The sequence below is a fragment of the Hydractinia symbiolongicarpus genome, chromosome 2 (assembly GCF_029227915.1).
Source record: "Hydractinia symbiolongicarpus strain clone_291-10 chromosome 2, HSymV2.1, whole genome shotgun sequence".
In the NCBI taxonomy this organism is placed as follows: domain Eukaryota; kingdom Metazoa; phylum Cnidaria; class Hydrozoa; order Anthoathecata; family Hydractiniidae; genus Hydractinia; species Hydractinia symbiolongicarpus.
The window spans coordinates 11,064,004-11,085,764 of record NC_079876.1 but is presented as its reverse complement, the minus strand read 5'-3'; the positions used below and the strand labels follow the sequence as shown (position 1 = coordinate 11,085,764).

At 32.4% G+C, this 21,761-nt stretch overlaps 1 protein-coding gene across 2 annotated transcripts; it reads right to left on the bottom strand.

The window, feature by feature from the left end:
- Window positions 1-1,128: 1,128 nt before the first annotated feature.
- Window positions 1,129-21,326, bottom strand: LOC130629384 (uncharacterized). 2 transcript variants are annotated; one of them, XM_057442544.1, is made up of 10 exons: window positions 21,203-21,326; window positions 21,008-21,088; window positions 12,173-13,559; window positions 11,357-11,625; window positions 8,336-10,892; window positions 7,656-7,922; window positions 7,526-7,557; window positions 2,824-3,302; window positions 1,807-1,867; window positions 1,129-1,718 (listed from the first exon to the last, which is right to left on the bottom strand). In XM_057442544.1, the coding sequence occupies exons 3-9, from the start codon at window positions 13,546-13,548 to the stop codon at window positions 1,853-1,855; spliced, it is 4,995 nt and encodes a 1,664-aa protein (XP_057298527.1). In that variant the 5' UTR covers window positions 13,549-13,559; window positions 21,008-21,088; window positions 21,203-21,326; the 3' UTR covers window positions 1,129-1,718; window positions 1,807-1,852. The 2 variants fall into 2 exon arrangements, with proteins under 2 accessions (XP_057298527.1, XP_057298526.1); XM_057442543.1 differs by lacking the exons at window positions 21,008-21,088; window positions 21,203-21,326 and having other exon boundaries at window positions 12,173-13,995.
- Between the last annotated feature and the right edge of the window lie 435 nt (window positions 21,327-21,761).

Here is a 21,761-nt window from a genome sequence, read left to right as displayed (position 1 = left end):
TCAGGTCGCGCAATTTGTACTTAAAATGCTGATAAATCAAATTTACACGAAGTTTGAAATCATACTTAGTTCTAGAACGGATCTCCCAAATCTATGGATCATGTCACCATACCCACATAGATAAGCGGTTTTATATATATCATACGGTTGTTTTGTTTTGTTTGAAGATGAGATTGTAACAGGTACTGGAGATGAGAAATAACTTATTTTGCTACTTCCCTCTCGGAAAAGTCCGCAAACGTGTAGAAAATGTATAGCAATGCCCACATGGACATAGTTTTTGTTGTTTACACAGTTTAACTCAGCAAGCGTTTTTGATTCAGAAAGCGTTGATCATAACGACATGTCCTGTGATCGAGGATGGAATTCACGCAAACGGGCTAAGGTTCCGGCAAGCAAAATTAATGCGCAGATCATAATAGAAGTCCGTAAATTCCTGTATTATAATAAGGGAAGCCCTAGGTGCAACGTAAAAGACGAATGCGTATTGAAATTTGCGCAGAATCTGTGCTGAAATTTGCGCAGGACTCCATTTACTATGATTAAAATTTACCACAGGCTTTTTGACAGCGTTGATCAAAACATCCGATGAAAAGTGTTCATCTTTTATTATACTCGTTTTGAAAAAGTATCTACTCTGTCAACAACCTCGTCTCCAGGGGTTCTTGACTTTTTGAGATGTAGACCGAGCGCTAGCGGCTTTGACTTATCAGGTAACAAATTCTGGGGACGGGGATGGTTCACGCAGCTCGTTGATTCTGACCTGTTGGGAGACTGAAACGAAAGAATGCTTTCTGGTACTACTTCTATTTGTCTTAGACATTAATTATTCACAAGAATGTTTTATGAGTTTTGTGGCAACATTTTCATGGGCTTTCTTTTACCATCTAGGAGATGACGTCAAACTGGGTTTCATCCTACAAAAAAAATTCCATATAATGGCGGCTTTTGACGAGTATCATGTAAACACAAGAAAATGTGTCTTTATATTTGCTTTATTATTTCGAACTTTACTTAATATATGTTAATTTGCTGTTCTTCAGTATAATCAGGATAAGATGAACTTTTTTAAAATGGGAAGAAGTTTTAAAAAAAGGGGAGAAGTACTGGAAATTAAAAACAGGTAAGCAAGTGTGAATGTTTAATATATTATACAATATTTATTAACAGTTCTTTTATACATTAAAAAATATTATTATAAATAAATAAAAATAATTTTTACAATATAAAAATATTTATATAAAAATATTTATATAAAAATATTTATATAAAAATATATATAATTTTTTTCTTATTAATATTATTTTAACCATTCTAAATAATTGTGTCAGTTCTTTCATTTTTTTCTTGACTGCTTGTGTATATTTTGGAAGAGCGAGACAAATAATTATTTTCAAAATACCCACTATACGTGGGTATTCTGTCGTCACGTGACCAGCCAGGGCCTTCAAAATATAACGGCCTAACAAGACTTGGGGACGAGGTTGAGAAAGTATATCAGTTAACGTTTGTAATAAATAAGATTCACTCTACATTGCACCATGCGGCAAGTTTGAGACAGTTTAAAAAAACACGTGACCTTTGACATGTGTCGCTTCCTGAATGAAATATAAACGAAGGCTTGATAAAAATCGAACAGAAAAATGTTTCAGTACGTTTTACTACAAATAAATTTATTACAATATAAAATAAAACTAAAAACTGGACTCGTTCCTCATCTAAAAAATAAATAAATTTCATGAAAGAAAGTTAAAAATAGAAAAAACAAAAGATAAATATATCCAATTGTATAAAGTACCGTCTCACCTCACAAACTGATTGTTGTTTTTCAAAACAAAATCATTTGAAATATTTACTTCGTCCTGTCCTAAAAGATAAAAAGATTTGTTCTTTTAAAGTATAGCTACTTAAGTATTAGAACAGCCATCGTCATGGCCATGTCTTCTAAATGAGAGACAATCTGTCAATGTGTTCATAAAATCCTTTTATAACGCGAAATTTGTACAATCGCTGTGCAAAAAATAAAATAATTTCGGATTACGAAAAAAAAGTTTAACATCGTGGCATTCTTATTTTTGAATGTTTTAAATATCTTTTATTTTAAATATTTTAACATCTATAATATTTAATTCATGCTAACAATAATAACAATCAATTTCAGAAGATGTAAAATAAAAAACAGTCTGGGTACGAAATTGTATTTTTACTTCTTCTTTTTCTCTTATAAAATTTATCATTTTTAATTTCGTTATAATATATACTTATCTCTTACAGTATCTCCTCTCATTATTTTTACATACATAAAAATTAATGCTGTCAGAATTATTAACAGCTATAATAATTCACTATTTTTTATTAAAAATACTTTCTACTTTGGACTGTCACAATAATCTACTTGACAACCTCAACATTTTATTCTTAAGTATTTTATTCATTTTATCCAATTTGTTATAAAAAAATATTTTTGACATTCAACATTTTATTCTTAAGTTTCTTAAATTTGAATTTATTATATCCTTCAATTTGTTAATTAGTTTACTCCACTCAAATAAAAATCATCCATTCTTTTATTATTGCAAATCATTTCATTCGTTTTTTAACTTTCATTTATCATCATTATTATCAAATTAAAAGAAATAAAAAATTCATTCTTCTTTCTAATTTTTTAACTTTTAATTACTTCGCACCAAAATTTAAAAAAATAAAAACATTCCATACCTAAATATTTATTTAAACATTTATTTAATCCTTATTATTTTCAAATTAAAATAAAATACAAATTTATTCTTCTTTCTAATTTATTAAATCAACTTAATAACTTACTTCGTATTCTTTTATTTTTCGTCTTATTATTTCCCGGGTTTGTTTATCAAATTCTCCAGCACAATCATAAGCTGTGTCTCCATCTATATCTTCGATCGTCACATCAATATTTTCATTACGCAACAAAACATCAACACATGAGATGTGACCAAGCGCTGCAGCACGATGTAATGGTGTGAGGTTGTAATCATCTCCACGGTTGATGTTTGTTACATCATGTCGACATAACATATCTAATATTGTGTGACGATCTTGAAATGCAGCCAAATGATAACTGTTTTGTTTCCATCTATTTTCCGCCCAAACATCACTCCCATATGAGATGAGTATTTCCACCATTGATGTATTGTCGGTGTAATATACTGTCCACAACAATGGTGTGCTTTCATCTCCACCTCTCATGTGAACGATGTTTGGATGAATGGATAGTAATTTTTGCAGTTTCTCGATATCGTTAGATTCAATAATTTCCTCGATATCTAAATATAAAATAGTAAATGAATAAAAATTATAAATTTATAAATTAATGAAACATGATAACGAAAAACTTATGACATCATTAAATACTTTTTTTATTGTAAAACATTTTATAATGTATTAAACATAAAAAAGTAATTGTGAAAACACAGAAACAAAAAGTATAGTAATAATTTATTTTTATTCAAATTAATATTAATATGTTGACGTCATCATGTATAGGATAATTTGCATCAGGAGAAAATTATTCTACTTGTATGAACCACGGAAATGTTTCAGTTAAAGTCGAGACCCTAAAATTTTTCGCCTGTTAAAATAATTTCACATAACATTTTTAATAAAAATCTCGGAAGTAAATATAGCTATTCCTACAATTATTACGATAACATAATGCGTTTTTATAAACCAACCTAGTCTAGCACTTTCGTTCCCAGGGATTTTTTATCTATTTCTTATGCCGGAAAATAACAAAAAGATAAATCTGGGCTAGATCTGGAAACGAGGCTGGATAGTCTGCTTATTTCATGAATCTTCAATTAGTTTTTTAAAACAAAGGAAAAATTTTACCAAATATTAGTATTGTCTAATCTAGCACTCTTGTCCCTAGGGATTTTTTATCTATATGGCATGTGGGAAGACGGCGATGAATCCCTAAAACCGAGGCTGGCTAGTATGCTTATTCCATGACTTTATTTAGTTTCTTACGAACAAAGAAAAAACTTCACTAAATATTAATATTGAACAAATAACGCTTTTTCAGATTGTATGGAGAAAATTGCAAGACAGAGCATAATCTCAAGCACGCAAAAAGAGTTTGTTAGTTTTTTCAGTTTAAATTCTAAAAAAAAATTAAAATTACACAGCTCTTAGTAAATACTCCGTTAATTGTGAACAGACTTCTCATGAATAAAAATAATGTATAATAAAAACTAGCTACTGCTTTTATCAAAATTAAATTTTCTCTCACCTCACACGACCTATCAACATTATTTGTTGAATGAAACATATTCGTTTTGGTTGAGTATGATATAGTGATAAAAATAGAACGACTGTACTCAATATATTCGATTTCGTCTGCACGAATATTTTAAAGATTGTTTCTCTGACACGCGATCGGTTTTTTATAAGAACAAATTCTAAAGAACACGAGACTTAGGTACACAGCTCTTAGTAAATACTCCAATAATTGTAAACGGGTTTCTCATGAATAAAAATAATGTATAATAAAAACTAGCTACTGCTTTTATCAAAATTAAATTTTCTCTCACCTCAAACGACCAGTTTCTATTAACATTATTTGCTGAATGAAACATATTCGTTTTGGTTGAGTATGATATAGTGATAAAAATAGAATGACTGTACTCAATATATTCGATTTCGTCTGCACGAACATTTCAAAGATGTTTCTCTGACACGCGATCGATTAAAAACTGTGCGGGTTTCTTTATAAGAACAAAAAAGAGCACGAGCCTTAGATATTGCAAAAATTCAAACTCAACAGCTTTAGGAAAAAGATATTGTTAAAACAAAAAACCAACCGAGTCTAAATTTTACGATGAAATGACTTTTGATTTGCTTATGATTGTTTTTTTCCCGCCGGATGGTTAGTATTAGCAATAATTTTTAAAAAATGTGGAAAACTTGAAAACGAGGTTATTCAATACTATATTGTAACTAACTTGAAAAACAGGCTTTCCCTCTGCAAATTTCTAATGTAATTTTTACAAAAATCAAATCACATAGAAACGAGGCTGTAGTCGTTATAAGAGTTTTGCTGTTAATAGTAAGCCATGCGAGTTACAGTGAGAAATCGCATCATATAACATTGACCAACTTTGTACAAAGTGATCAACTTCAGGAAAGCCACTTTGTATGGAACAGTAAAGTGGTACGAGGCATCTTGCTTGAAAAGTATTCAGCAAAATTTAAGTATGGCCGAGAGCCACGTGTTCCAAAACGAAAGGTAAATGTAAATAGTGTTTCCGAACTTGGTGCAAAATTCGGTATGTTAAGCCAGCTTTAGAGTTTGTGTTGGAGTAAAATTGAATCTATGATGTATATTTACAAAATATGCGCTTTAAATATCAAAATCAACTGCCTAACACTAACTCAGACTCACACGCTACACTATAAATTTGGGGAGTTTGTTCGTTCTAGTCAGAACAAGGAAAGAAAAAATCAGTCTAAATTTTACGACGAAATGATTTGATTTGCTTATGATTGTTTGTTTTCTCTCACCGGGTGGTTACTATTAGCAATATTTTTCAAATGTGGGTAACTTGAAAACAAGGCTTTTCATTACTAACTTGAATAACAGGCTTTTCCCTCTGCAAAGTCCATATAACATAGAAACGAGGCTGTAGTCGTTATAAGAGTTTTACAGTAAATAGTGCGCCAAGCGACTTACAGGGAGAATTTGCATCATACAACATTGTCCAACTTTGCACAAAGTGATCAACTTTCAAATTATTTTGCGAAATTTAAGTATGACCGAGAGCTAGCTACGGGTTCAAAAAGGAAAGGCAAAAGGGAATAGTTTTTTTAAACTTGGTGTGAAATTTGGTATGTCAGCAAGCTTTAGTGTTGTATTGGAGTAAACTTGAAGCTTGAAGGTACATTTACAAAATATACGCTTATATTCGTTACAGCCTGAAATGTTCCTTATTATAACATGTACCGGTAAAAGTAGTTTTTATTTTGTTATTCATTTCAAAGATTCATAAAAACATTTGCGATTGATTCTGCTAAAATTTCTTTTTGTCAAATGTATTTCTCTCGGGAGTAGAGAGAAAATTGGTGTTTTAGTCTTGCCGATGTTCTTATTTTGTTTTCTTTTCTCCAGCCTCATTGTTTGTATTGCTAAACGAGTTTGCCAACTAAATATATCTGAGCAAGTTTTGTTTGTTTTGATTTTGCTTTGAAAAATTCGCTTCCCCGAAAAGTAGAAATATTTTATAAAATATCTTTTAACCAATAAGAAAACTGTTTATTTAGAATTCAAAATAACTATCCGGTTTTTAATACCAGAAAAAGTGCTGTTAAATTGGTCACATGTTTTTTTTGTTTCCCGTGAAAATCAAATAGATATTTCGCTGGTAATTAGCCGCTGAATTCGCTATTCCCAATTCGCTTCGTAAAAATCCCCCTTTTGCAGGTAAATGTAGGTCTCAAAAGGACGTTCTCATTTTGCATACACTTGTTGAGCAGTTTATCTTCTTTAACTCAGCAAAGCACGATATAGCCATAAATAATGCGTGGTTTGAATTTAAATTTTAGGGATTTGCTCTGACATTTGTTTGCGTCTAAACTTTCAGTTGAGAAAAATTGAATTAGATATCCGAGAAAAAAGCTTAGCTAACTAGGCTAAACTACACCAGAAATTATGCAGAAAATATGTATTACTTTTAAATTATTAATAATCTATGCTAAACAAATGATTTGAATAAATCGAGCAACCACGAGATAGTAATAAAATTAATGGCAATATTTGAACAAAATTTTTTCTATTGACAAAGCTTGAAAACTTTATTAATACCAAGTGAGAAGTTTTGTATCACTTTTATTGACACAACAGCAACATCAGCACACTACATTTTAGCGGAAGTACTTTTGCCTTTGATGTTTTGTTACTCCAAAGCCTCCTTTTAGGATATATATTACCAATGTGCAGAGTAGCTTTATTTTCACTTGATAACACTTAGTTTCTCTTAATTAATGTCATATGACCGAGAAAGAAAACATTGTCGAAATTTTACAAAAGGAAAACAAAAACGTCTAATAACCTCTTACGTTTTTAGTAAAGATCTGTTTTAAAAGCAACACCAGATGGAAAAAAAATTCTTAAAAGGTTCTAGGACTAAATTCGTTTCAGACAATAGTGTCATTAAATTGACTTTGCGTGTCCCATGGTATAAGTACAGTAAATGTAACTTTAAAATAAATTAAATGTTTAACAAATAATTAGAATAATTTATTTGTTGTAATATGGGTAACGAAGAAAGCAAATATTTAACTATTCCGCATTCTTTTTGTAACAGGTAAATAATAACATGAACAACAAAATTTTTTAATAAATGTTAATTTTTTTAAATCACACAATTAGTCAACACTTATTTCTGTCTATTTTGTCACGCTAATTTTTTTTATGCCTATTTTGTGACAAAGAGTGTTGTGGTGAATTTCTAGCTTAAAATTATGCTGATAAAACGATAACTATTTCTCTTACCTTCAAATTGGACACCCATGACGTTTGGACGTCTAAAAAAATTGAGCACATGTTAATATTCCTGAAGCCTGACATACTTTTTAACACATGGCTATAAAATGTTTTTAATAGAAGTTGAATATAATCTTACTCGTGACGATAAGACACAATGCTGTCATCAGATATACCAAGATGATTTTTAGCAACAACACAAAACTTGCACGTTTCACCAATTTCCATGTCATCAACGATGTATTGATTGCAAGAAATGTCAGTTGCTAAGTTATTCCAGGTTGAATTTTTACTTTCTTGTCTACTAACGGTGTATTTATTAGCGTGCTGTTGCCATCTCAATATACATGATGTACTTGACAAATATGAGCAAATTATATTGCTCACTTTTCCAGGAGGATAAAGGCTAAAATTATTAATATTGCATTTATATCATATTTTTTAACAAAACTAATGACTTTTACTTAATAAAATAAATTAAAAGATGATCAAAATTTTGTTTAATAATTTTTTTTATTTTCATGCTTAGCAGCAGGTTAACATTTTTAACATCAGAAAACTCTTACAATGTTTTTATTAAGTACAGAATAGGCCCTGAAACATATGTCGTGATTTTTTTGCCTCTCTAGAACAAATTTCACAAAAGAAAGGAGAGAGGATTGTAAAATGATCACACTTTAGTCATTTCGTGGGAGCTTTTTATTTTAATATAACACAACCATTACCATCCAATTCTTTAATATGAATCACTAAATTTAAAATCTTTTAGGAACTATTCAGAAGAGAATTTGTTCTCTATTGTTTAAAAATTTTACTTACTTTTTCCTAACGATCTCGTGCGCATTTAGGCGTTCATCCGTTGCCTGACAACCAACATGTTCCAAATCTTTTATCATTTCTTTGAATTTCCAATATTGTGGTTTTATGTTAAAAACTATTTTATTGTTACTTTTCATAGACTTTGTGAACGGTATTTCCGTATCTTTATCGTTTGAGACTTCTACATTGTATTCAACCAAATGTTCAGCTAACAGTTTACTTATGATATGACCAGTCGATGATTTTACTGTATCTAATTGGTAAACGTTGGACGTTGAAACAAGGACCAGATTTTGTGTTGCTCTGGACATTGCTTCTAACGTCAAATGTTTTAACTTGCAATCATTGCTTTCAATTATACAGATGCATTCGGCTGCTTCAACTCCACGACTTCCCTCAATAGTAGTGAGCAGGTTATAAGTTTGACTCTGCAAGGGATTTTTAACTGTGATATCATCACAATTTAAAACTTTCCAGTCAGTGTACTTGTCGTAGCGAAGAAAATCAATTTTTAACAGTTTCAGTAATCTGTAAAAAATATCCTTTTGAGGGAATGTGTTATATATGAACAAACGTTTAGTGGCATGATGTAAACATACATCTTGTAAAACAAGTGCTAACATTGGTATAAACTCTTTGTCTGTTGTTGGAGTTTTTGCCGGATGTATCAATAACGGTTTTGTTCCTTTGATATTATGACCGATTGAATACGCTGTATTAAATTTTAATGAAGTGTCAATTCTAACATTACCCGAAAGATCCCCATCTGGTATGGAAGCTGCAACGACATCAATATCAACAGGTGTTTCAAAACTTTCTTCTTCTCCTTTTATTATCGGCGTGACATTGCTACTGGTAGTTTGTCCTTGTTGTTGCGGTGGTGGTGGTGGTTGCTGCTGCCGCTGCTGCTGTTGTTGTTGTTGTCGCCGTTGTGGCTCTTGCTGCTGTTGTGGTTGCTTTTTCCAAATTTTGGAAAAGAAATTCAGTATTTTTTCGATATTTTTTTTGGTGGACATTCCTTCTTTTGATTGCTGATCGGGAAGCTTCATTGTTACCTTGTCTTGTTCTACTTCATTTTCAAAAGCCTTTAAAAACTGAAAGATTATCCGGGTTGTTCTCATTGCTCTGTTCAGTTTTAAAACTTTCATTCCTGTTTCTTTATACTTGTACTTGTCATGTATTGTGACTCTTTGGTGTGAAATTAATGTTCTATGTTTCTCAATGGATTGTGGGAAAAAAATGATGAAAGAGTTATTTAATTTGTCTTCAGTTTCCAGATAGTGTTTAAGCAAAGATGATTCTTCCTTGTTAAATAACTCTCCATTTAATTCATCAATTATTAGATGCAGGTTTTGGTCAACATGTTTCTTAACCAATGACTCTAATAACTGGTATGGTGTTGGCACTTCATTCATTTTCAAATCCTTAGCTAACTGGACATTATCCTTTACAACAACTTCGACAGCGGCTTTGTAATTAAATCTTTTAGTATGATTGACAATATCCCGTTTAAGCAATGTGTTGCCGTCCCAAATAACGTAGTATATGACCGATCTATTCTCAGAGCGCTCGTAAGCTATTTCCAAATGTGCTAAAGCTAGCACTGTCTTACCACTGCCTAGAGGACCGATTATAATTTTTTTTAAAGAGTTGTTGTATAAATGACGGAGTTGCTGTGGAGAAAGTATTAACGAGCTTATTTGTTCGTGGACGTTTTTACTGAGTGAAGGAACAGAATAGAGTGCTTTTCTTGTAGCCATAAAACACATGACTTTACCAACTATGTTGATATACCGTTCCTTGTTGTCCTGAACATTATTTTGTACTTGTGAGCTTTGCAAAATATTTGAAAAGAACTTCGTCATATTTCTATCCTCAGCCAAAGTTTTTTTGGAGAGTAAGTCGCAATCTACACAAAGGTGGATATTTTCGATATCTTCGAAATGTGGTGCAGCTACAACATTAACCATTGTCAGGTGACCATTTTTAAGATGTTTTTTAGTGATGATAGATAGCTCCTTCAAGTCTTCTTCGCCCGCTTTGACTTCATCTTGTATTCTTACTGCGTCGGTTGTTTCTGTGTATCTAATGTTGATGATATAATTTGGCAACACAAGTAGAATTCTTTTGTTATCAGTAATTGTGCTTTCCAAACTCAAAGAAAATTCTTTATCCAGTTTTAGAAATCGAATATGTTCCTTCGTGTTATAATGAGTAAATATTGTAAACAAACGAGGTTGTAATTCGATTATAACATCCTTTATCTTTTGTGCGAATAAGGAATGTGTGACTTTTGGCATTGGGGGTGGAATTTGGAGTGGTTCTTCCATGCATTTACCATTGACGGTGAAATAACGCTGGATGTAATCTCTTTTAAATGCTTCGTACTCCTTAGGTTCCATTGTTTGCAGGCTACCACCACATATAAATTCAATATTTGTTTCTTCTCTTTCTGCTCCTACAATGCATTTTATCTGTTCAGATATTCTTCCACTGTTGTGGGTTCTAACATCAAAATAGCTGGTTGTACACATATGTGCTCGGACCAGTGCAATATCTAATTAAAAAAATTATTTTACTTTGCAACATTTCTACTCAAACAATTTTAATCTAAAGTGCTGTACAAAACAACGCGCTAGAGACGTAAAAGTTTTTTGTGTAGAATACTAAACGTTATTATTCAAGAAACTTTGCAATAATTTTTATATATTTTTGCGTTCGCATAGCCAAAGTAAAACTTTTGTCGAGGTAAATGGCTTGCATCGTTGAAATGATTGCTATTCTAACAAAATCTTGACAATGTTTTCTTTATGGTTCGAATAATATTTTAAATAAACCCTTAAGATTAAATTTGTTCTACTTGTAAATATAGCTTTCCCAACTTGTTTTACTTGTGCTCTGCCCCCATGCACAGCTACATTAGTAAGTAATGTATTTTTTTGTTCTGTTTTGTTTTTATTGTTCCAACTCCTTATTCATTTTTTCCGTACTAGATAGAAAACATTATCTAAATTTACTCACCTTCAATTGGAATCAAATGAGTTTTACTTTCACTGTCAACTAACTTAACTGATAACCCATTAATCGATTTGGCAATGTGATTGTAAATAATCACGATTAGTGTCCCTTCTTCTTCTTCCACAATGTAATCGTTGTCGACATGAAGTTCTTTTGATTCTATCACAAAATTTTCAGTAATGATGACTTGTACACTTTTCATAGACCAGTGGGAGCAGCCATCTTCAAATTGTATTAGAAAATCTCCTCGGAAATTTTTTAATAGTATATAACTAAAATAAACATTAAAATATAAATTAGAATAATAAGTAACTGTATGAAATATTGTCCTAAAAAACGATAAAATCTTATTTTCTGAAAGAAAGGTATCTTCTTTCTAGGCCGTTTTAAGTCAATAGTGTTTAAGTGACAAGTTTTTGAACGACACGATGACAACAAAGGACTTTACTGTTCCCATTCCGTCTTTCAATCATAATCGTTTTGAATGTTCCTAACTCCGTTTTGGGTTTTTTTTACATCAACTTGAATATAAATAGTCCATTCTTAAAGTTATATAGATTTTACTTAATGTTGTCTTTGTTTTTATTTACTTTACATTTTTGTATTTCAATCAGTGCTGTCATAATTTCAATCTGATGTACTCTTATTGCTGATGACTCTCCTATGCATTGAAATCATTACAGAAAAGTGATTTAGTTACACCAAGATAAAGTGGAATTTAATTGAATGGTAACTTATTTACTTTACCATATTTGCCTTTTATGTTAAGTTGACAGAATCAATTTAATGATAGAACAATATAGAAAAAGAATTACACACCTGGGTTGTTCTTTTATAGTTTCTTCCAACTGAGAACTCTTCTGATCACATGATGATGAAGAAATAGTTTGCTTTACTATTTCCACTTCGGCTGCTAATCGATTATAATTCTCTTTATTCTCTTTAATACCACCTTTGTTTTGCAGAATATTGTCTTTATTTGCTTTAATGTCATCTTGATTTTGTTTAATACCATCTTCGTTTTGCTGAATACTGTCTTTATTTGCTTTGATGTCATCTTGATTTTGTTTCATACCATCTTCGTTTTGCTGAATACTGTCTTTATTTGCTTTGATGTCATCTTGATTTTGTTTAATACCATCTTCGTTTTGATAAATATTGTCTTTATTTGCTTTGATGTCATCTTGATTTTGTTTAATACCATCTTCGTTTTGCTGAATACTGTCTTTATTTGCTTTGATGTCATCTTGATTTTGTTTAATACCATCTTCGTTTTGCTGAATACTGTCTTTATTTGCTTTGATGTCACCATGATTTTGTTTAATACCATCTTCGTTTTGATGAATATTGTCTTTATTTGCTTTGATGTCACCTTGATTTTGTGTAATACCATCTTCGTTTTGCTGAATACTGTCTTTATTTGCTTTGATGTCACCTTGATTTTGTTTAATACCATCTTCGTTTTGCTGAATACTATCTTTATTTGCTTTGATGTCACCTTGATTTTGTTTAATACCATCTTCGTTTTGCTGAATACTGTCTTTATTTGCTTTGATGTCATCTTGATTTTGTTTTATATTGTCTTGGTTTTTGTTAACATTGAAATTTAAAATTTCAGTAAATGCTTTCATAATTTCAATCTTAAATAAGTCCAAGTCTTTTAAACAACCAGACTTCAAATCTCTAATTTTCGTTATGTCATATCCGAGTCTTCTTAATATACCTTCTATGGCGTTCCACAACCGATTATATTGTGCTGAAGTCATTGCTCTTCCATGCATAACAATATTCCGCTCATTTCTGATTCGAATGATGTCAGCACCGACACTGAAATCATTTGGTTGCGGTGTTCTGGTCCTCCATCCACCAATTGGTGCTTGTATACCGTGACAACAATTAATTAGAACGTCACATAAAATAGTGATGTCAAACAATCCCGAATCTGTTTCCTTATCTTGTGGAAAAACGATTTCCAGCTGATCTCTTTTCAAATGGTTTAAACGTTTCTTATATTGTTTTAATGACAGATATAATTGTTTCTTATCCCTTGGCATGTTGCCACGGGCAGGATCATGTAAAATTTCACGTAAGTGGTCACAACATTCATTGAGAAGCGTGACCAATTTAATTTGATATTCATTGTTTGCGATCAATGCGTGGTGAGAAGATCCTGTTGGAGGTACTGCCATTGCCATGACTATAATATCTATAAGATAATTTCAATTTCAATTCAAGAAATATCAATACAAGTTTTTCATACTGTTTATCAACAAAATTACTAGAAGTTCATGGAAATTCGCCTATCGCAACAAAGTCGATAGAGATACATTGCATTTGTTATTTTGTGTCCTGTAGCAACATTAGATCAATTAATTAAAAGAACAACAACACACCCGCGTTGACGTTCTTTCTTCAAAAATGCTCTTAACAGAACGTTTCTTCTGTTTCTAAATATAATGTTTATTAGTGCGTTTGTTCGTTGTTTCTACGAAGCAAATTATAGTTTTAATACTACTAAATTAATTATTCAGCATACAGGTTGTAGTATACCGATAAACAATTTGTAAAATGGCTATTTTTAATTTTACCGTATTGCTTTATTTGTTTTTCATCACAACTTTTTAAAACTGATGTGAGATCACACTTTTTTACTTTCTCTTACAATAATATTAGAGAAAGGGAGACTATAAACGAATTCTTTACAACTTAAAACTTCACAGTGTCCCAATTTGTTTTTAAGATATAATTTTGCGGGTTAAAGTTTTGTATAACTGATTTTTGATTGGTTTGAAAAAACAAAAGATAAGATTGGAATTTGAAGTCCGTTTTCGAATTTTGTTCCACTCTACCCCTCTTTACTTCTTCAGTCTGAATGGAAATACTCCAGATTGTGCTTTAACACCCATGTGTTACTACAGTCTATTTACGCAACGTTATCAGTAAGGAAAACAGCCCAAGACTTTTAAAAATATACATAAACTTAAATTCCGACAAAGTGCGAGTATAATAAGACATTTGGCTGTTTGGCAGGCCAGTCAAATGATCATGTAATCATTCAGTTGAGTCAAGAGATATATCAAACCTTATTGATCTCAGCACAGCATTCGCTACAGTTAGTCATGAAATTCTATTATTATGGCATCATAAATACATGATTAATATATTTGGTGTTATATTGATTCACCTGTGGTTCTTGGATTTTTCCACGGAATGCCAACAAGTGTAATTAACAACAGACATATTCTGCATGCATGTCGCAAAAAAATTATCGTGTTACGGGCACACAAAGTAACGTGTAACTTAAAGACGAGACACCTCGTGTGTTTTTTATGGGTTAACGACTAGTCTATATTAGGATACTCACTGTGTCAAATGGTAGCTGCAAATGGTGACGGGAATATTTTTGTGGATATTCCTGGCAGATGAATTCTTGTGAATTTTTTCACGGGATAACGACTAGTTTGTAGTAATAAGCACACTTCGAGAGAACTAATTTACTTATTTAATCCTTTATCTAAGAAGAATGGGTTGTTTTCATTTAATTTTGAAGCCGCTAAAACCGTTATGTATAATTTGTTAACTTTATCGACGTTACGTCAAGACGTTAAAGCCTTTTAGACTGCCGTCAATCCGTTATAAAATTAGCGAAGCCATTGCATTGCACTTTTGAGTGTGAGACTAAAAAAGGGAAATCTTTTAGACGCAACTGGCATCAGCTGCTCCACCCTAGGTAACTGGGGATTACCTACATTCAAAACTTGATTAATTAACCAGCGCTGTTATCGACAAAAAGCAGACATCTCTGTTCACTTTCCCTTTTTTATCACGTCCAACACAAAATTTGATGAAAATTCAAAAGGTGTCTAATAAAAATTCGAAAAATAAATAAAACTACCATAATACTCTTTAAGAATTATTATACTGGTAGCATTTCATGTTCCGCAACACGACTTTTTTTCTCGTGCGCAAACAGACAGATAGAATACGGCTTTTATTAAAGAGATCAAAGAATGTTGACATAAATGTCTGTGGTCTGGTGAGTATTCTTCACAGATGACGCATGTGATCAAAATAAATCTCTGCAAGTAAACCATATATAAATATTTGTGTTAAAAAAAACTTATAGACAGTTAACCTGAAATAGCTGACTGGTAAATGATAAAAATGATCATAAAGCAAAATAAATTCAAAACTAGACTTATTTAAACCGAAGTTGCGCAAAATTTTTCAAAGAGGTTTTTACGCGTTATAAAGGTATTGTCTGGTAAAAAATTAAAACTTGATATTAGTTACATCTTGGTAGAAAAGTAAAGAAAAAAGTATTAAAATACAACCTTCCTATCGCTCTAAAATTACACAAAAATTTAGTGCGACAGGAGTTCTACGCTGCAAATGAGTTTCAGTGCGACAGCATCCCAATACAAATTATTATTTGTGCGAAATTTTCTTATGTGTACACACGCATTTCAAGATGGCAGACAGTTCAGAAAAAAGAAGAAGCTGTGGCCTTAATAGTAAAAAAAAAGAGACGAAGAAAATCGCCATTTTCTCGTGTTCGTCAAATTTATAGAGAAAGAGAATTGAAAGGAGTGCATAATCAACTGCTTTAAGAAGTGAAATTGCACAATGAGGTCAATAGTTGTCATCTAGGCCAAACTTGGTGATTTTGTTGTAGGGTCATTCTTGTTAATTAAATAATTTCAACCGCCGCCTCCAAATAAGAATCAATATCCTCCTCATCCTTTGGAGCCGTTATATTTGATTTTGTGTCTAATTTAAATGCTTATCAAGCCAAGACAAAAAAGAGTATTCCTTTAAAATTTGACACACGATTCAACGTCAGCCAAACCTGATCCTGATGCAGATTTCCTTTTTAGGTTATTCCTTTCCTTGCTGTATCTTTTTTTAAGTTGTCTCATCTTTGAAAAGCTTAACTTTAAAACAGTTGAATTTAAAAACATTTTTTCCAATTAAGTAATAGAACAAGCTGAATACGCGCAAGGTTTAACAGCGCAAAAATATAGCGCATTAAACTGACGAAAAAGGATAAACTTTACCCTCTTCACATCCTAATTCATCCTCAACTTTCCTCCAAGCATTTGCCACTCGATCTTTTTTCTCGATACTCCTTTGCAACTTTTGTCGTATAGACATAATAAAATTTCGAAAAGCCTCTGCTAAATACTCATCTTCCCTTTAAGTTCCACCTATTTGTTTTTCCCATTTAATAAAACTTGTTTTACAACACTGCTCGCTTCATAACACATGTGAAACTATTTCTTGTGCTCAACACGTGTAAGCATGTGCTGAAGTTACACTTCAATAGAATCTATTCAATTTCTTTAAAAGGGCATTCGGTATTTCGTTGAAGTTGCACTTTTGAGAGAAAACCCAGAGCGATAAATATCACAACTTTGTGATAATTGTCGCTCTATCGCACTGAAATTGAGTGATAGATAGATAGATAGATGTGCATATTTTACATGGCTAGCCTCACATATATCGAGGGATATACCCTGTCTATTACTTCTAGGAGGGGCCATGGCTTAGATGGAGAGTCCTAGAGTATTTAATGCTCATTTTGAGCGACGCAGACCCAATTAGGGCCCGCGCTCTACTAGACAACTCCCGGCAACATCCAACGGCCCACACAGTGTGCCATCTTCCCAATTTCCCTCACATGGCTTGGGTTAACCCGGGGCTATGGTAACATTCACTCGCCCATGTTGAATCCCCGTCAAGAGGAATCGAACCCCGGTCTCCCGCACAGAGTACGAGAGCTATAACCACTAATCTACGGCGCCATAAACCACTAATCTACGGCGCCATGATAAGAGCAAAAAAAAGTGTCGCTCTGGAATTTCCACCAGAGCGAAAAAATATCAATGGTTCAAAAAAGCCAGAGCGATAAGAGAAGTTGCACTGATGGAAATCCAGCTTAAGTTAAAACTGAATTTGTTTACTTGACCATGCCATTTTCAATCCTCATCTTTCCTGAACTTCGAACGCGGAAAAGGACTGGGTAAAACATTAATATGCGCAATTTATGCAATGACGTATTTATTGATTTACCCCCGTGTAGAGGTTGGCGCATGCAGTTAGAGAAATAAAGAAAAAACGTTAATGATATTCCCAACAGAATTTTTTTACGTTTATCAATTATGTTCACAAACAGAAATGTAAACATAATTGGATTTCAGTTTGAGCCAAAACGACTCAAAAACGAACAACAAATTCCCCTTTTATAATGACGATGAAGCAGACACACCAGGTCAGTGAGTGGTGCCTATGTGCAAGTGCGAAAGGATGCCTATAGCTGTTGACTGTTTGTGCTGTAACGAGGTGGACCCTATAAATTACTTCCAGCTACGCTACTTATATAATTTGACCTCACCTTTTTCTTTCGGTTGTATTATAAATGAGCGCCTGGGTATAAGGTTTCTATTGTGTTTTTGATAAGAAATTTATAACAGAGCACGAAGATTTCAATGCTGTTGTGATTTTAAAGAACACTTTGTGGACAGCGTTAGTCGCTCTTCACAATCAGGAAAGCTGTGGACTTAAAAAAAAGGACGAAGTTTCTAACAAATAAGTCGCTAGCACTCTTGCTTCGAATCTTTTTTGAAGATGATATTTTTAGATCTTATCGATATGCGGCATACCGCAAATTTTGTTGGTTTGTTCATAACCACTTGGGAAAAGGTGTTCGTCGGGTGATACCATCTTGTGTCGTGTCTAGCATACGTAGAGAATCTCCAAATCCGAATGGAAATACCTGAATTTGATTTTTCTCAGACTAATTAAGTTGACGACGAGAATATTTGATTGTAAATTAAAAACAACAGGCATGCCTTGGCACACGCGTAAATCACGTGCGATGGCAGCCCTCCAAATAATTTTTGGAGACTCGTCAGGCAAAATGCCCGCCACATTTCCAGTTTGTTCAGAGATGTCCTTAGCTCGTTTAGAACGTTCATCGGACAAAACGTCGATAGATTTCCGTCTTGGTCGAACACTTTTAGATCTCAGAATTATCGATTAGTCCTGGTCCTTTTTATCCATGAGCAAGCCTATTCATAGCCAACCTGACCATCCTAGATGATTCACCGACTCCTGACTTAGTTAAAAGAACTAGGTAGATATGAATCTCTTTTGCCTGACCCCTTCGTCGTTGGTAACCAGGTCTTACACAAGAAATCCAGCCATGCGGTTCTTAACTAATGCGGAGGTGAACGCCGACGGAGCACGGATGAATCAAGTCTACAAAACTGCACTTACAGGCGGAACAGACATTTTATCATGGATTTAATTGTATATAATTTCTTCATTTGACAAAACAATTGGAAACCATAGCAAGTCCGAATTTACTGGATTTTTTTCTTCATGCCCCAAGTGTTATTTAAACAATATAAATTGGCAAATGTCAAATGTTGCTACGGCTATTTTTTTAATCAAAAACAACACATCTACTTTGCTTGTTACAGACAGACTGGAACTAGCGTAGTAATATACTCATTTTTAAACCCGTGAAAGAAACCACGTGCAGAATTTTTTTTTAATTTGTTGTTTCTTATCCTAAAACGTTTGTTAATTCAATGAAAAAGATTTAAACAAAGTAGGCAACGTGAATATGTCCCAACATAAATTTGTGACAAAGTATTTACATTCATTGTAGTTACACAACCCGCCATTGAGATTAAGTTGGCAGACAATGAAATTCCTAGCAAGTGAAATGACTTTAATTTTGTCATGTGATTTGTTCTAGCCAATCAAAAAGGTATAGGGGGATGTTTTATATAGTCGCTTTTGTAGAAGAAATATTCTTACATACAAAAAATAACATGCAATCATATCTAATTACAGATAAGAGCGTTCTACGTACACATAATTACAAACATATATTTTATGGAATATATGGGTTTATCCACGGGCTACCGAGTAATTTATATTATTAATACCCGTCTACATGTGTCTGTCACGCAAAATAGTACCGTAAGTAGCAAGACGCAAGCAAAGCGGTGTAAAAAGAGCAAAAAAAACCCGTGGATTTTTTAACGGGACTAGCTTTAAATAGTCTCTTCCCCAAAGAGGTTTTCGGTAAATATAAAAATTGATGTCAGAAAGATACAAGATGCCCTGGGGACGAGGTTGCTTCTAGTCCGGAGGTTAGGAAGTAACTAGCTTAACTTACATAAAGACTGAATTGCACCATCATAATTTAATGTCTTTATTTATTTTAACTTCAAACTTTGACGTCAATAAATCAATACACGTCTATTTTTATTTAATTACTCTCATTCTCCTATCGCTATCACATTCGTCTACTTCATATGATATGTCTAAAGTTCATATCGCTCTACTTACGTAAACAACAAAATCCATGATTTTAATTAAAATTATCTTCTTTTTACTTTTGTCTATCTGACCACGAAATTGTTTATATGTAATATGCACAAACACACTCCTCCCTATTATTATAAAATTATCGTTTTAGTACACCCCTATCTTTAATTTTTTGTGAGAAAACTACTGAAATTCCTTGAATAAACGCTCGCTACGTTTATTTAAATTCTTTCTCAATTTATTGTTTTGTCCTTCCAGTATTTTCTTTTAATAAACGCTCATCTAATAACGCCACCGCCTTTGTTTTAAAGGGCTGTTTCAATCTCGTCCCCAGCGCCTTTTGTCTGTTCAGTAAAAAAAAAAGAGAAAAAACCCTCTTTAAACATAGGAATGAAGGAAGGAAGAACATATGATAAATGCTCCACTAGCTTTTAATATGATGATAGAGATATAAAATTGTAAAATTTAATAAAATTTTCTTTTTTAGACCTTCATCCCCAGCTCTAAGTTAGACGCCCCTAAAGATACACACTGAGATATACGCCCGAGCATTTTTCAACGCTTTCTAGTATATGTATTGAATTCCTTTATATTAGTACTGAAAATATTATTACTAAAAACGTCGACGAAGGAGAGTTTTTGTTACAAAAGAGTAGTTTGGAATGCAAATATTTTCAAGTATTTATTTATTTAATTACACGCATCTTGTCATGAGAAGAACATGAGTCATCATTTTTTACTTTTTTACACTCTCTTGCCAAGTTCTATACTTCACCAAAGTTTTTGTCATCAACTATTTGAGGTTACATCATTAACATTTTCTAAATTTTATTTTGCAAAATATATTATTAGGTATTGCCGTCAACCTCTTTCCAAGCCCTCTAATTGCTGTCCTAGACTGTGGGAAGAAATATTGTCGGTTGAGTTCAACCTCGTCCCCAGGGCATCTTGTATCTTTGCTGACCCTGGGACGGCGATACAAGATGCCCTGGGGACGAGGCTGAGATGGGTTTGGTTATATTGAATAGCATTTGTTTTATAAGAAACATGTTGCTGAAGAAACATGTGATTCTTTGTATTAAAAAAAAACATTTGCTACTTGATGGCTGTGATTAATTTTAAAATAAAAGGTTAGAAAAACCTGCGTCAGACTGACAAAAATGCAAGTGAACAAACTTAATGCAAGAAAGCAAAATAAAAAGACAAGAAAATAAGGAAACAAAAAAGTAAACATGAAAACAAACAGCATTATAAAATCGAAAGTATCACCACGATAATATTTAAAAAAGATGAAGAAGTGACTAAACTTACCTGTGTAACGTGATTTCTTGTAAATATATATATAACTATATTTTCCGTTCTGAAATTCTTTCAACGTTAAATGTTGTTCAACTAAAAAAAACAAAAATCATCTTTGAAGAACCAAGGAGACTAAATATCGATAATATCAGTCAATGATATTTTAAACATAATTATCAAAAAAGATGGAGAACTGACTAAACTCACCCGTGAAACAGATTTGATATATAAATAATTGTATATAAATATATATTGATCTTTTTTAAAAATTGTGCTGCGTTAAAAGCTGTTGAACTTTCTTTGCTGAAATCTAAAAGTGTATGACAAACCAAGCCCAAACTATATTATGTTGTCTTATTGGTAATCGTCATGCAACATTGATTACATATATAATTATTCTTTTGTTCAACATAAAACAAATTATTTATATAGTCATGGTGTAATATAAAAAGTATTGTAATTATAATAACCAATCATATTTCTTTTCGTGTTTAGGTAAGCGTTTTTTTTTTCTCTAAACGACGTAAATCCAATCACATGACTACCAAGTTACCGAATTCTTTTTCATGGCATTCTTTAAGTAGATCACAATAGACTTTAGCTACATACAGGGTGTTTTGATCATTTCGTTCACCGTAGAATCAGAACTATGCTCTGTTTGTTAGCTATCGACCGGTAATAACGGCTTTCAAGAAGCGGAACAAAAAGCCAGTGATGTGATTACCTTGCACATCAAGAAACAAAATTGTACAACGAGTATCAAGTG